At 45.4% G+C, this 13,104-nt stretch overlaps 1 protein-coding gene across 2 annotated transcripts in view; it reads left to right on the top strand.

Moving 5' to 3' along the window:
- C9H1orf21 (chromosome 9 C1orf21 homolog) overlaps positions 1 to 13,104 on the top strand; it is a 222,978-nt gene that overhangs the window by 199,964 nt on the left and 9,910 nt on the right. The window contains exons 4-6 of one of the 2 annotated variants that reach the window (XM_063940207.1): positions 9,244 to 9,320; positions 11,952 to 12,012; positions 12,216 to 12,277. In XM_063940207.1, coding sequence (XP_063796277.1) covers positions 9,244 to 9,320; positions 11,952 to 12,012; positions 12,216 to 12,251 — 174 coding nt within the window. In that variant the 3' untranslated portion in view covers positions 12,252 to 12,277. The remainder of the gene's footprint in view (positions 1 to 9,243; positions 9,321 to 11,951; positions 12,013 to 12,215; positions 12,278 to 13,104) is intronic. The other variant, XM_063940206.1, reaches the window with a different exon arrangement.

Below are 13,104 nucleotides of genomic sequence, written 5' to 3'. Positions count from 1 at the left end.
TGCACATGACACAATATGCACACACCATAATGCCCCCGACACATTATGCCACACACCGTAATGCCCCCGACACATTATGACAGGAATCGCAATGTCCGTTATACATTATGCTACACACTGCAATGCCCCTGATACATTATACCACATACCACAATGCCCGTGATATAGTATACAACACACCGTAATGCCCCCGACACATTATGACAGGAATCGCAATGCCCGTTATACATTATGCTACACACTGCAATGCCCCTGATACATTATACCACATACCACAATGCCCGTGATATAGTATACAACACACCGTAATGCCTGACACATACCGCAATGCCCGTTATATCCTATGCCACACACCGCAATGCCCGTTATACATTATGCCACACTGCAATGACCCTGAGACACCACATACCACAATGCCCGTGATATAGTATGCCACACACCGTAATGCCTGTGACACATTATGACACACACCGCAATGTCCGTGATACATTATGCCACACACCGTAATGCCCATTACACATTAAGTCCTACAGTAAGGCTTCTAATTACTTTTAAATTACCTGCTCGTTGCCAGGGGTTTCATGCACTGGGTGTCATGCTCGTTGCCAGGGGTTTCATGCACTGGGTGTCATGCTCGTTGCCAGGGGTTTCATGCTCTTGGTTCCATGCACGGTGCCAGGGGTTTTCATGCTCAGGGTGTCATGCTCGTTGCCAGGGGTATCATGCACTGGGTGTCATGCTCGTTGCTAGGGGGCAGTGCTTGTTGCTAGGGCTGTGCTCCCAGTGCCACATATGTCCCCAGTGCCAGATATTACCCCACGGTGCCAGGTACTCACATGACCCGTGCTCAATATATTCCCCCCCCTATGTGCCAGGTACACATATACCCCCCCCCCAGTGCCACATATGCACCCAGTGCCACATATGCCCCCTCAGTGCCACATATGCCCCCAGTGCCAGATATTCCCCCCCAGTGCCAGATATGCTCCCAGTGCCAGATATTCCCCCCCCCCCCCAGTGCCAGATATGCTCCCAGTGCCAGATCCCCCCCCCAGTGTCAGATATTCCCCCCCCTGTGCCAGATACCCCCCCCCAGTGCCAGATATGCTCCCAGTGCCAAATTCCCTCCCCCCTGTGCCACATATGCCCCCCCCCCCCCCGTGCCACATATGTCCCCGGTGCCAGATATTACCCCACGGTGCCAGGTACTCACATGACCCGTGCACAATATAGCCCCCCCCTATGTGCCAGGTACACATATACTCCCCCCCCAGTGCCACATATGCCCCCTCAGTGCCACATATGCCCCCAGTGCCAGATATTCCCCCCCCCAGTGCCAGATATTCCCCCCCCAGTGCCAGATATGCTCCCAGTGCCAGATTTACCCCCCCCAGTGCCAGATATCCCCCCCCAGTGCCAGATATGCTCCCAGTGCCAGACTCCCCCCCCCCCCCCAGTGCCAGATATGCTCCCAGTGCCAAATTCCCTTCCCCCTCCCCCCCGTGCCACATATGCCCCCAGTGCCATATATGCCCCCTCCGCCGCTGGTTTGTGTTGGAGGGACACGGAGGGCACAGCGCGCGCCTCTCCTGTGTCCCTCCTGCATCATCTCTGTCAAAGTCAGAAAAATATCACGCTGCACGTTGCCATATATGCACCTCATGCGCGTGCCTGCTGCACGTGCACATTCTCTCCCGTGCGTGTGGATATACGCAGCCGCGTGATGGCGCCTCGGCCATGCGCTCGAGCGCGTGGTATGTGCATTTACGGTAGAGTTTGTGTGCGTCTAGCGGGCGACTCAATCGTTTAATAATAGAACCAAATAGCTCGTTTTATAGATAATGTTCCCCTTAATGATAACTGTAAGTTTGGTTAATGTGACTTGTTCACGGACTTGGGAATCCCTCTTTGCGTGGTACAAAGGGTCTGATTAAGGTTGAACAGTGGTGTCTGGTACCTAACCGAAGAGTATTTTTATAGCAATAATCCGGTGTTGGTTAGGTAAAGATTAATCGCTCCTGCGTGTAGTTATGGCCATTAGTAGTTTCTGGACATATTCTATATTTGCAGTTCATTATCCATGCGGCGGTAATCCGGAGATTCCCACCCACCTGAGCTGTTTGAAATAGTCACAGCCCACCTGTTCAAACTAACCTATGACCTTTTGATATGATGCGAGGAGACATTCCTGTGTCCAATGAACAATGAGATTGTAGGTCCCTTTGTAGTATACTGTACTCAGTGTATATAAGATCAGCCAGCCTGAACAGCTCCCTCACTCTCCACAAACGGTTTTCATATTGACTAACTCGGGGCTGGTACCAGGCTGCGCTGCGATCGTTCCCAGTGTGTGTAAGTAATTCTCTGTGATTATCTCGCTCTTTGTTTGTATTGGCCACATTCTCTCTCTCTCTCTCTGTTTAGTTTAAGATTGTAACGTTATTGTATATTTCTGTCTAGATATTCTGTTAGAATTATATGTTAGTATGTAGTGTATGACTTGTAACTGTTTTACCCCTTTTCGATATAACTAAAAGCTTGTTAGTAAAGGTGTTGGATCCTTAGCACGGTATTGTGTGTTCATTATATTGCAGAGGGTAATAGGAGCGTCTCTATCGCTCAAACAGCTTTAGTGTAAACAAGGTTAAGCAGCGTTATATCGCTACAGTGTTTCAGTACAAGGTCTACAGTATAAGAATATCCTTTCTGTGTGTTACATTCAAGGTTTACTGATTGTTATCTTGTGAGCGTCTGCGCCGCTCGTGATCTCCTCGTGGTCTTGAGCGTCCGCTACGCTGATAGCGTAGCATTACGGTAATCGCTCGCCTATAGCGTGCTCGACTCCACGCATTAAGCTGTGAGCGAGCGTGCCGCATGTGCGTCTCGATCACGGCCTAGCGTATGCTACGCTAAATACGTTCCCTTACGGTACCCCATACGCCATTTGCGTACTGTGTCTCTTACCCATTATTGTGAAGTTATAAGGTAATCTAAATCAGCATTATCATCTCCGGCGGCCGCGGGTCTAATAAACGAAGTGCCGGTTCGTGAGCCAATCAGAGCTCACGAACGGCACTTCGTTTATTAGACCCGCGGCCGCCGGAGATGATGCAGGAGGGACACAGGAGAGGCGCGCGCTGTGCCCTCCGTGTCCCTCCAACACAGCAGGGAGGGTTAGCAGGAGCAGATTGACATGCGGACGCTCGTCCGCATATCAATCTGCGCTAAATCAGTGGCGCCCCCGCAGCCCCTCGCCCCCAAGCCACGCGAGGGCTGCGGGGGCAGTAGTTACGCCACTGCACACTACACTCATTATAAATACATCAGAAGCAACAAATGTAGTGTAGTGATGTGGCTTTATGGTGTTAGTAGTAAATACTCAAGCCACATTACCCTGCTTGTAGACAATGTAGTAATGTAATGAAGTGTCATATACATTATTAAATATAAACATTACAAATTAAATTATGTAAACATTGATTACAAGCATCTGTTATTTTCTCCTTTAAAAATATTTTTGTTGCAATATAAATATCATATAATAATGCAGATATACAGTATGACTGGGAGTTCATATATAATAGCATATGTACATATATGAACATCATATGAGTAGTTTGTAGCTGGTTAGTGATGCCAATCGTCGTTACCATCATTGTGTCTCGATACAGAAAAAATCGCAAAGCATATGCCTCCTGGAAGGTGTAAATACATCTGAACATAAGTAAATATACACTTGCACTACTCGGCCTAAGGTGCCGCAAGTGTTAGAGGCAAACAAAAATCATAGTTCAACTCTGCATTCTTCCAACTTCTAAAGTAGATGCTGTTATTCCTCCTCTAGCCTAGCCTCTCAATTATTCTTGCATACACTAGGTTATGGCAAATCGTATGGATCCTGTGGGGTATATGCAATTGCGGTCGAATTCCCGAAATTGTCGAATTTCGGGTCATTTTCGCCAAAAAAAAAAAAATTCGTCAATGCAATTCAGTGCTTTCCGTCAAAAAAACGGACTTTCAAAATTCGACTTTTTGAAATTCGACTTTTTGCAAATTCGACTTTTCTGCAATGATACAAGTGCTGCAATTCGACAAAAGCATATTCAATTCAAGTTTGGAAATTCGACAGCAGTGCTTTTAGACAGTAAATTCGTCATTTTCAATCCGCCACACTTTGGAGGGTGAAAACAATAAAAAAAAATGTAAACATGTTTTTTTTTGTGGTTTTTTTTTGGGGAATAGCATATCTATTTATATTAGAAGGGATTAGGTACTTTTTTTTTTTTTTTTTTTGGAGGCACAAGTATTATTTATATATTTTTAAAAATATTATTTTTTTTTATTTTTTTTTTTATTGCTGGAACGGTAAAATAAAAAAAAAATGGCGTGGGGTCCCCCCTCCAAAGCATAACCAGCCTCGGGCTCTTCGAGCTGGTCCTGGTTCTAAAAATGCGGGGAAAAATTGGGCAGGGATCCCCCGTATTTTTAAAACCAGCACCGGGCTCTGCGCCTGGTGCTGGTGCAAAAAATACGGGGGACAAAACGAGCAGGGGTCCCCCGTATTTTTCACACCAGCATCGGGCTCCACTAGCTGGACAGATAATGCCAAAGCCGGGGGTCACTTTTATACAGTGCCCTGCAGCCGTGGCATTAAATATCCAACTAGTCACCCCTGGCCGGGGTACCCTGGGGGAGTGGGGACCCCTTCAATCAAGGGGTCCCCCCCCCCCAGCCACCCAAGGGCCAGGGGTGAAGCCCGAGGCTGTCCCCCCCATCCAAGGGCTGCGGATGGGAGGCTGATAGCCTTGAGTAAAATGACAGAATATTGTTTTTTCCAGAAGAACTACAAGTCCCAGCAAGCCTCCCCCGCAAGCTGGTACTTGGAGAACCACAAGTACCAGCATGCGGGAGAAAAACGGACCCGCTGGTACCTGTAGTTCTACTGGAAAAAAAATACCCAAATAAAAACAGTACACAGACACCGTGACAGTAAAACTTTATTACACACTGCCGACACACACATACTTACCTATGTTCACACGCCGACATCGGTCCTCTTCTCCATGTAGAATCCACGGATACCTGAAAAGAAAAGATCAATATACTCACCTCAGCCATGGTCCAGAGATAAATCCACGGACTTGGCAAAAAAAGAAAACGAACACCCGGACCACCGGACTGAAAGGGGTCCCATGCTGACACATGAGACCCCTTTCCACGAATGAGACCTGTCAGTGACAGCTGTCACACAAAGGTCTCTAAAGCCAATCAGGAAGCGCAACTTCGTTGCGCTCACCTGATTGGCTGTGCGCTGTCTGAACTCAGACAGCGCATCGCACAGCTCCGTCCATTATATTCAATGGTGGGAACTTAGCGGCTAGCGGTGAGGTCACCCGCCGGTCAGCGGCTGACCGCGGGTAACCCCACCGCTGACGGCAAAGTTCCCACCATTGAAACTAATGGAGCGGCTTTGCGATGCGCTGTCTGACAGCTCAGACAGCGCACAGCCAATCAGGTGAGCGCCACGGAAGTAGCGCTTCCTGATTGGCTGAAGGGACTTCAGTGACAGGAGTCACGTGATGTCCCGGCATTCGTGGAAAGGGGTCTCATGTGAAAGCATGGGACCCCTTTCAGTCCGGCATGGAACGGGTGTTCGTTTTTTTTTTTTTAACAAGTTCGTGGATTATCTCTGGACGTGGATGTACCTCTGGACGCTGGAAGGTGAGTATAATTGTTTTCACAGGTACACTCGGATCGTCGGAGACCGTTGCAGTCTGCGTGTCAACATAGGTAAGTATGTGTGTGTCGGCAGTGTGTTATAAAGTTTTACTTGTCACGGTGTGTGTGTCCTGTTTTTATTTGGGTATTTTTTCCCAGTAGAACTACAGGTACCAGCGGGCCCGGTTTTCTCCCGCATGCTGGTACTTGTGGTTCGCCAAGTACCAGCTTGCGGGGGAGGCTTGCTGGGACTTGTAGTACTGCTGGAGAAAACAATATTCTTGTCATTTTATTCAAGGCTATCAGCCTCCCATCCGCAGCCTTTGGATGGGGGGGACAGCCTCGGGCTTCACCCCTGGCCCTTGGGTGGCTGGGGGGGGACCCCTTGATTGAAGGGGTCCCCACTCCCCCAGGGTACCCCGGCCAGGGGTGACTAGTTGGATATTTAATGCCACGGCCGCAGGGCACTGTATAAAAGTGACCCCCGGCTGTGGCATTATCTGTCCAGCTAGTGGAGCCCGATGCTGGTGTGAAAAATACAGGGGACCCCTACTCGTTTTGTCCCCTGTATTTTTTGCACCAGCACCAGGCGCAGAGCCCGGTGCTGGTTTTAAAAATACGGGGGATCCCTGCCCAATTTTTCCCCCGCATTTTTAGAACCAGGACCAGCTCGAAGAGCCCGAGGCTGGTTATGCTTTGGAGGGGGGACCCCACGCCATTTTTTTTCCGGGTTTTTCCCGTTTTTTTAAATCGCGGCAAAATCCGGCAAATCGGCCGATTTTCGCCCGCGGGACTGTCGAATCCGTTTTTCATTGAATATGGTGAATTCCGGCAGCCACCTGCCGGAATTCACCTGTCGAATTGTGTCGAATTAAAAAACGGCGATAATTTGCCGCGATTCGCCGTGAATTGCATATACCCCTGTGAGTTTACGTGCTCATGCACAAGATGGCACTGTAATGACAGTGTATAAACTTGGCAACAAGGATTAGCATTTTGCTGTGTTTGATATGATTAGACTTCAGTAGGGACATAAAATGGACACAGGACCAAAAAGAACAGTATAAAATACCAGGAAAGAAAGCTCTTGCGTAGCCTGGCTCTGAATTCAGCAATAAATAAAACTGCAGTGCTTACCTTCACGCACTTACTAACATAGATCCAGGTTTCCAAATAATGAATATGAGGTGGCACTCATTGGATATTTACAGAAAAAAATGTGTATTTCCAACAAAACATTATTATTATTATTATTAGTAGTTGTAGTAGTAGTAGTAGTAGTAATAACCTATGATCTACAGAAAATTACTAAACATTACATAAGAGGGGAGGTATTCAGTAATCCGGCTGTTGGGATCCCGGCGCTCAGTATACCAGCGCCGGAATCCCGACACCCGGCATACCGACAACTATTCTCCGTTTTGGGGGTCCACGACGGTCACAGTGCCTACACCAGCATCCCAATGTTTTAAATCCCAGTGCATTTTTTGGTATGTATTTTAACCCTAATCCAAACCCCCACCCCTGTAGCCTAACCCTAACCCTCCCCCTAGTGCCTAACCCTAACACCAGTACTTTCCTTCCAGATCCATCAGGATTCTGACCGTCGGGATCCTGAGCACCAGGATATTAACTACATCCCATTGTGGATGAAGTGAATAAAACAGGGAGGCCAGAAGGGGTGGGGTGGGGGTTGGTGTTGCATTCCTTAAGGTGGGAAATTAAGAAGAGTGGATAACCACTTTGGTAACCTTTTGGGTGAGCAAGCGTCTCATCCTAGCAATGTTATGAAGATAGAAGCAACAGGCTTGAGAGAAGGATTTGGTGCAAGTAGTAAAGAAGAGGTAGAAGTAAATGAAGTAACTCAGACAGAAGACCAGACATGAGGAATAGAGGTGAACATAGTGTTGTCATTTAACCCCTTCAGTGGTGAGTTTTCAATTTAAAAACACACCCTGGGGTGGGGGGGGTGTTTTTAAATTGGCGGGGGAGTGGTGGGGAAGTGTAGGGCGGGTGAGTGATGGGGCAGGTTATCGCCTGGCGATCGCCCGCAGACATCACCCATGGGGAATGCTAGCCCCAGCTCTGATTTCCATCCGCCTTGCGGCACCCAGGAATCAGCATAAGCCATTATACAGCTAAGCCTGCCCCACAGCCAATCGGAGTTCTGGGAGCGGGATTAACTCCATAATGGAGTATGCTGATTCCCGGGCACCGTGCACGCTGCACTGATGTCACCAGGGAATCAGCAGGTAGTATGCACGGAAATCTTCCGGGGGTTGCCAACGCTGTCAGTGCTGGCTACCCCGAAAGGTTTCCGGGCATGCCACCGAAAGGGTTAAGAGAAAGTTGGATAGGTTTGATGAGCTCTGTTTTTGATATGTTGAAATTCAGATTATATTGGGCAATTCGTAAAATAAAAGCAGAGAAACAGCTGGCTATACAAGGAAGTAGAGACAGGCAGATGTCAGAAAGAAGTAGATTTCGATATCATCATCATAGAAGTGATACTGGAGAACTAAGGGTTTGATTAGATCACCAAAGGAGGAGATATTTGGAGAGACAAGTAAATGACAAAAAAGACGATGGTGAGATGTGTGGGCTGGGCAAGGCTGGTAGGGGGACACACACACATTGAAAACAAACCCTTGCTCAAATCCCGGGATTGATCATTTTTCAATCCCGATTCCCAAGATTGAAAAATGTCCCGGGATTGGCTTCCCTACTTTAGGCGAATGATATAACTGTTCAAAACATATTCATAAGGTGTGGAAAGAGAAGCCAGAGATATGACTACATCAGAAGTATGCAATAAGTAGCCTGTGGAGGAAGGAGAAGATGGTGGCGATAAGAATCCAGTTAAAATTCTTCATGCTTAAAATGACAGAGGCTAGACTGTACTATACTCTCATTTGTGCATGGAATTTGTCATCTATCATTTTAATTAATTTTACCCAAATATGTCACAGCTGCTCCAGACAACTCTGTAGATAATTCTGTCCATACTGTATATATATATATATATATTTTTTTTTATTTTTTTTATTTTTTTAAGAAAGACAAAGCAAAATCCAACTGGCATTGATTAAATTGACCACACAAAACAATATGTGCCCATAGAAAGTGAAGTATGGTCAGTTTGGGTGAAAATGACTAAATAGGCAGATCAGATCCAAGTTGTGTGAATGAACAGCTTAAATGATATGCCCATTGCCCAACCGACTGTTTTTTTGCACCTTTACCTCAGTTTTTCTTTATGGGAATGGAGAACAGACATAGTGTTTCAATGCGATCGCTGAGCTTTATGGGAAAATGCCAATGTAGTATAATTGATGTTTTACTATACTGTATATTTGAGCTTGACGCAGGAATAACGTTCCTTCATCTCGCTTGATAAGAAAGCTTTGTGCATTAAAGGTGTGTGTAAACCCATCTTCCAACAAATGTTTATGCTGTTATACACAGTACTTATGTGGTATAGCATGAGATAGCTGCATATGTATTCTAAGATTGTTTGTATTCCAGGAGAAAAGTGTGACTCATAATGTTCGACCTAGGAATAACAATGAAGCTCCCGGCCCAGGGCACCAACATCGAATAAAGTAAGTCACAAGTGCTCAAAAGCTTTTTGGGTTTGATAATTCTATTGTGTTTATATATAAACACAAAATATATATAAAAATAAATATAGGTGATTCTCCAGAAAGTGAACATAAAGTGCTGTGCATCACACGCTTTTCATTTTTTTTCCTTTAAACTGGTTTGTTAGGAAATTACTCTCATATGAAAACTTAATTGCTTAGTAGCAGTGTCTTACCCTATAACTAAAGACCCACTAAAATTTTGGTATTTTTGGTATATATATACAGTCCAGCGCAGTCGGCACTCAAAACAACTGAAGTAATGGCTCCAGGTGCACTTCAAACAGCAGCATACAAGTTCCAAAATAAAGGCACTCAGGAGACTTCCAACTTGACAAACATGATGTATTGGCAAATGGTCAAACGTTTTCGGGGACTCTGCCTCTTCCTCAGGACAACACCAATCTATGCAGTGTACAAACAACCCTGCTTAAATCCCCCACACGCAATCATACTCACCTGTAATAGCTGTAACGGCAGTGCTCGCAGCTCAGGGCCAGGCATTCAATCACTCCTCCGGCACCCGGAAGTGGTCACCATGGGAACCGCTATGCGTTCCACATGGATCAACTTCCGCGTTCCACTGGGCAGTGACCTCATTGATAGAAGAGGAGAGATTTGTGACACTGATGGAGGAGATCTATTGCTTGGACTCCCCCATTAAGTTCACATACAAATGTGATCCTTCTGTGGCGGTATTTCTGGATGTTAATATATTTCTTAATAATGGGGTTTTTGAAACCACTGTTCATCACAAATTGACAGATAGAAATACCTTTCTCATGGCGTCCAGTCATCATCCGGATGCCTTGAAGAAGAGTCTTCCATGATCGCAAATGATGCGGTGTGCTCGCATCACAAGTGATCCGGTGAAATTACCAACAGTATTAGATGATCTAATTGAAAATTTTGTGGTCAGAGGCTTTGATTTACAAACCCTTAAGAAACAGAAACATGAAATTCTAAGGTTGCCTAGACAAGCCCTTTTGAAACCGTCGATGAGAAAAAAGGAGAAGATCACTCCATGGGCATCGGATTTTACTACTGCCAGCCCTATAGTACAAAGAGCCACAAGGGCCCTGTGGCCTATAGTGAAATCCGATCCTGATTTACCATGTTTTTATGATGTGAGACCTGTGACAGCTTTCTGTAGGGGCCGCAATTTGCGTGACAGGTTAGTCAAGGCGGATATTACGGGTAGAAATATCCCTAATCCCAGTAATGTGTATACTAAACTGCCTGCCTGTTATAAGTGCAGTCAATGCACTACCTGTAGCCACATGATTGCATGTAAATCTTTCCGACACCCCATGTCGACAGGACCTATGACATACGTTATGTTTTGACATGTTGTTCTTTGTTTGTGGTTTACGTTGTGGTCTGTCCATGTGGATTATACTACGTGGGTCAGACCACACGTAAATTCAGTGAACGAATGGCAGCACATAGATCCGCCATACACTTGACGCTATTGGGTCGTCAGATTAATCAGCCTGTTGCAAAACACTTTAAAGAATGTAATCATACATTGGCTTCGTTTAAACACTTTATAATTGATCATGTTCCCCCATCTATTAGGGGAGGTGATAGAGCCAAAATGCTACTAATTAAAGAATCCAGATGGATCATGAGGTTGGGAACTATCTTCCCTAATGGTCTTAATGAGAAGATCAATTGGAACATGTTATAAGTTGTACTCTTTATGCTGCTCCTTTATTGTACTGTTGAAATGTTCCTCTCTTATAATGTCATTCAGTGTTATTCTTTTTATATATGTGTATTAATGTATTTAGATATGTGTAGGTATTTGTGCATTATTCTCCCTGTGTGCAGCTGATGCGGGGGCTCGCCTGTGGTTCTGGCGATGAGGTCACTGCCCGGTGGAACGCGGAAGTTGATCCGTGTGGAACGCATAGCGGTTCCCATGGTGACCACTTCCGGGTGCCGGAGGAGTGATTGAATGCCTGGCCCTGAGCTGCGAGCACTGCCGTTACAGCTGTTACAGGTGAGTATGATTGCGTGTGGGGGATTTAAGCAGGGTTGTTTGTACACTGCATAGATTGGTGTTGTCCTGAGGAAGGGGCAGAGTCCCCGAAAACGTTTGACCATTTGCCAATACATCATGTTTGTCAAGTTGGAAGTCTCCTGAGTGCCTTTATTTTGGAACTTATATATATATATATATATACACACACACACACACACACACACACACACACACACACACACACACACACACACACACACACAAAGACAAGCTTTATGGGAGTGAGTCTTTTCACATTCTGCTCACCCTCATGGAATCTGAGGATAAGCAGAATCCCTGACTGTATTCAAAGCGGCTCACCTGTTAGGCCAACCTAATTTTTTCCTACCGTATAATTACAAGTGCAGTGGGAGGATTGCAGATGCCTGGAATACACTCTATACGTGCTTTGTAAAATAAAAATAAAACAACAATATTATCTGATTCCAGGACAGTAGAATTGTGTAGGCTTTTATGTTGCAGACTTTTTATTGATTTTCTGTTTGAATGAATTAAAAAAAACTATTTGGACAAAAAGAATGAGCTATTTTTATGTTTTATTTTAGCATACACATCTCTGAAAGTCAACAAGAGTTTTTCAGAATGTTGGATGAAAAAATTGAAAAGGTAAATAGTTCAATGAAAGAGTTGAAACTGAACACTTTCATAGTGAAACTGCAAGTGAACGTTTGGGAGAGAATGTTGACAATACCTTTATTAAAATAATAATAATAATAATAATAATAATAATAATAATAATAATAATAATGATATTTATATAGCACTTTTCTCCTAATAGGACTCAAAGTGCTTTACAATTGTCTTTACAGCTCAAAATACAAAACAAGCTTAACAGTAGATATTAGTGAAAACTTAAAGCTTGAGTAAATAGGTAAGTCTTCAGTGTATTTTTGATATTAGATGTACCCTTCTCTAGAGAGCCCAGAGCGGTAACCGCTGGAGTCTTAGACCTCAGTATTAGAAAGGCCTAATAGAGTACTGTACTTCTGCACTGTGGCTGGAAAACCATGACATGACTGGGGGTGAGGCTGGAGTCATCGCTAAGTATCATTTTAGCAATTAAACAGCTATGTTTTGTAAATGTCAATGCTATTAGCAAATTATTTTTTTTTACTGGATGTGATGCATTGTAGGGTAACTAAAAAAATAGGTGGGGGGCATTGCATTTAAGACAGGGGGACCCGGGGGAAGGGGGATGTATATTAGATTGTGCATACATCCCAACATGGGGCCTAATTCAGACCTGGTCGCATGCAGGCTATTTTTTGCATTGCTGCAACCAGGTAATCGACGCCTACAGGGGAGGGGGTAAATGCTTTGCAGGGGTGCGATCGGCTGTGCAGAGAGCTGTACAAACAAAAGTTTGTGCTGTTTCTGCACAGCACAGGACTTACTCAGCTGCTGCGACAATCCGGGATGTTGCTGACATCAGGAACCCTCCCTGGAAACGGCCGGGCATGCCTGCGTTTTTCCGGACACTCCCAGAAAACGGTGAGTTGCCGCCCACGAATGCCATCTGCCTGTCAATCCTCTTGCGATCGCCAGCTCCATTGATAGCTTGTGAAACCTGATAGTCCTGTGTTTCTGCCTGCACTGCATACTGACCTCACATTCTGGCTGCCCTGTTCTGCTGCTGCACAAGTGGGAGAGATAGTGATGTCAGTGTGCTGTGGCAAGGGGGGGGGGCCTTGACTGAGG

This window comes from Pseudophryne corroboree, chromosome 9 (assembly GCF_028390025.1).
Source record: "Pseudophryne corroboree isolate aPseCor3 chromosome 9, aPseCor3.hap2, whole genome shotgun sequence".
Taxonomy (NCBI): Eukaryota; Metazoa; Chordata; class Amphibia; order Anura; family Myobatrachidae; genus Pseudophryne; species Pseudophryne corroboree.
This window is presented reverse-complemented; position numbering and strand designations above follow the sequence as displayed.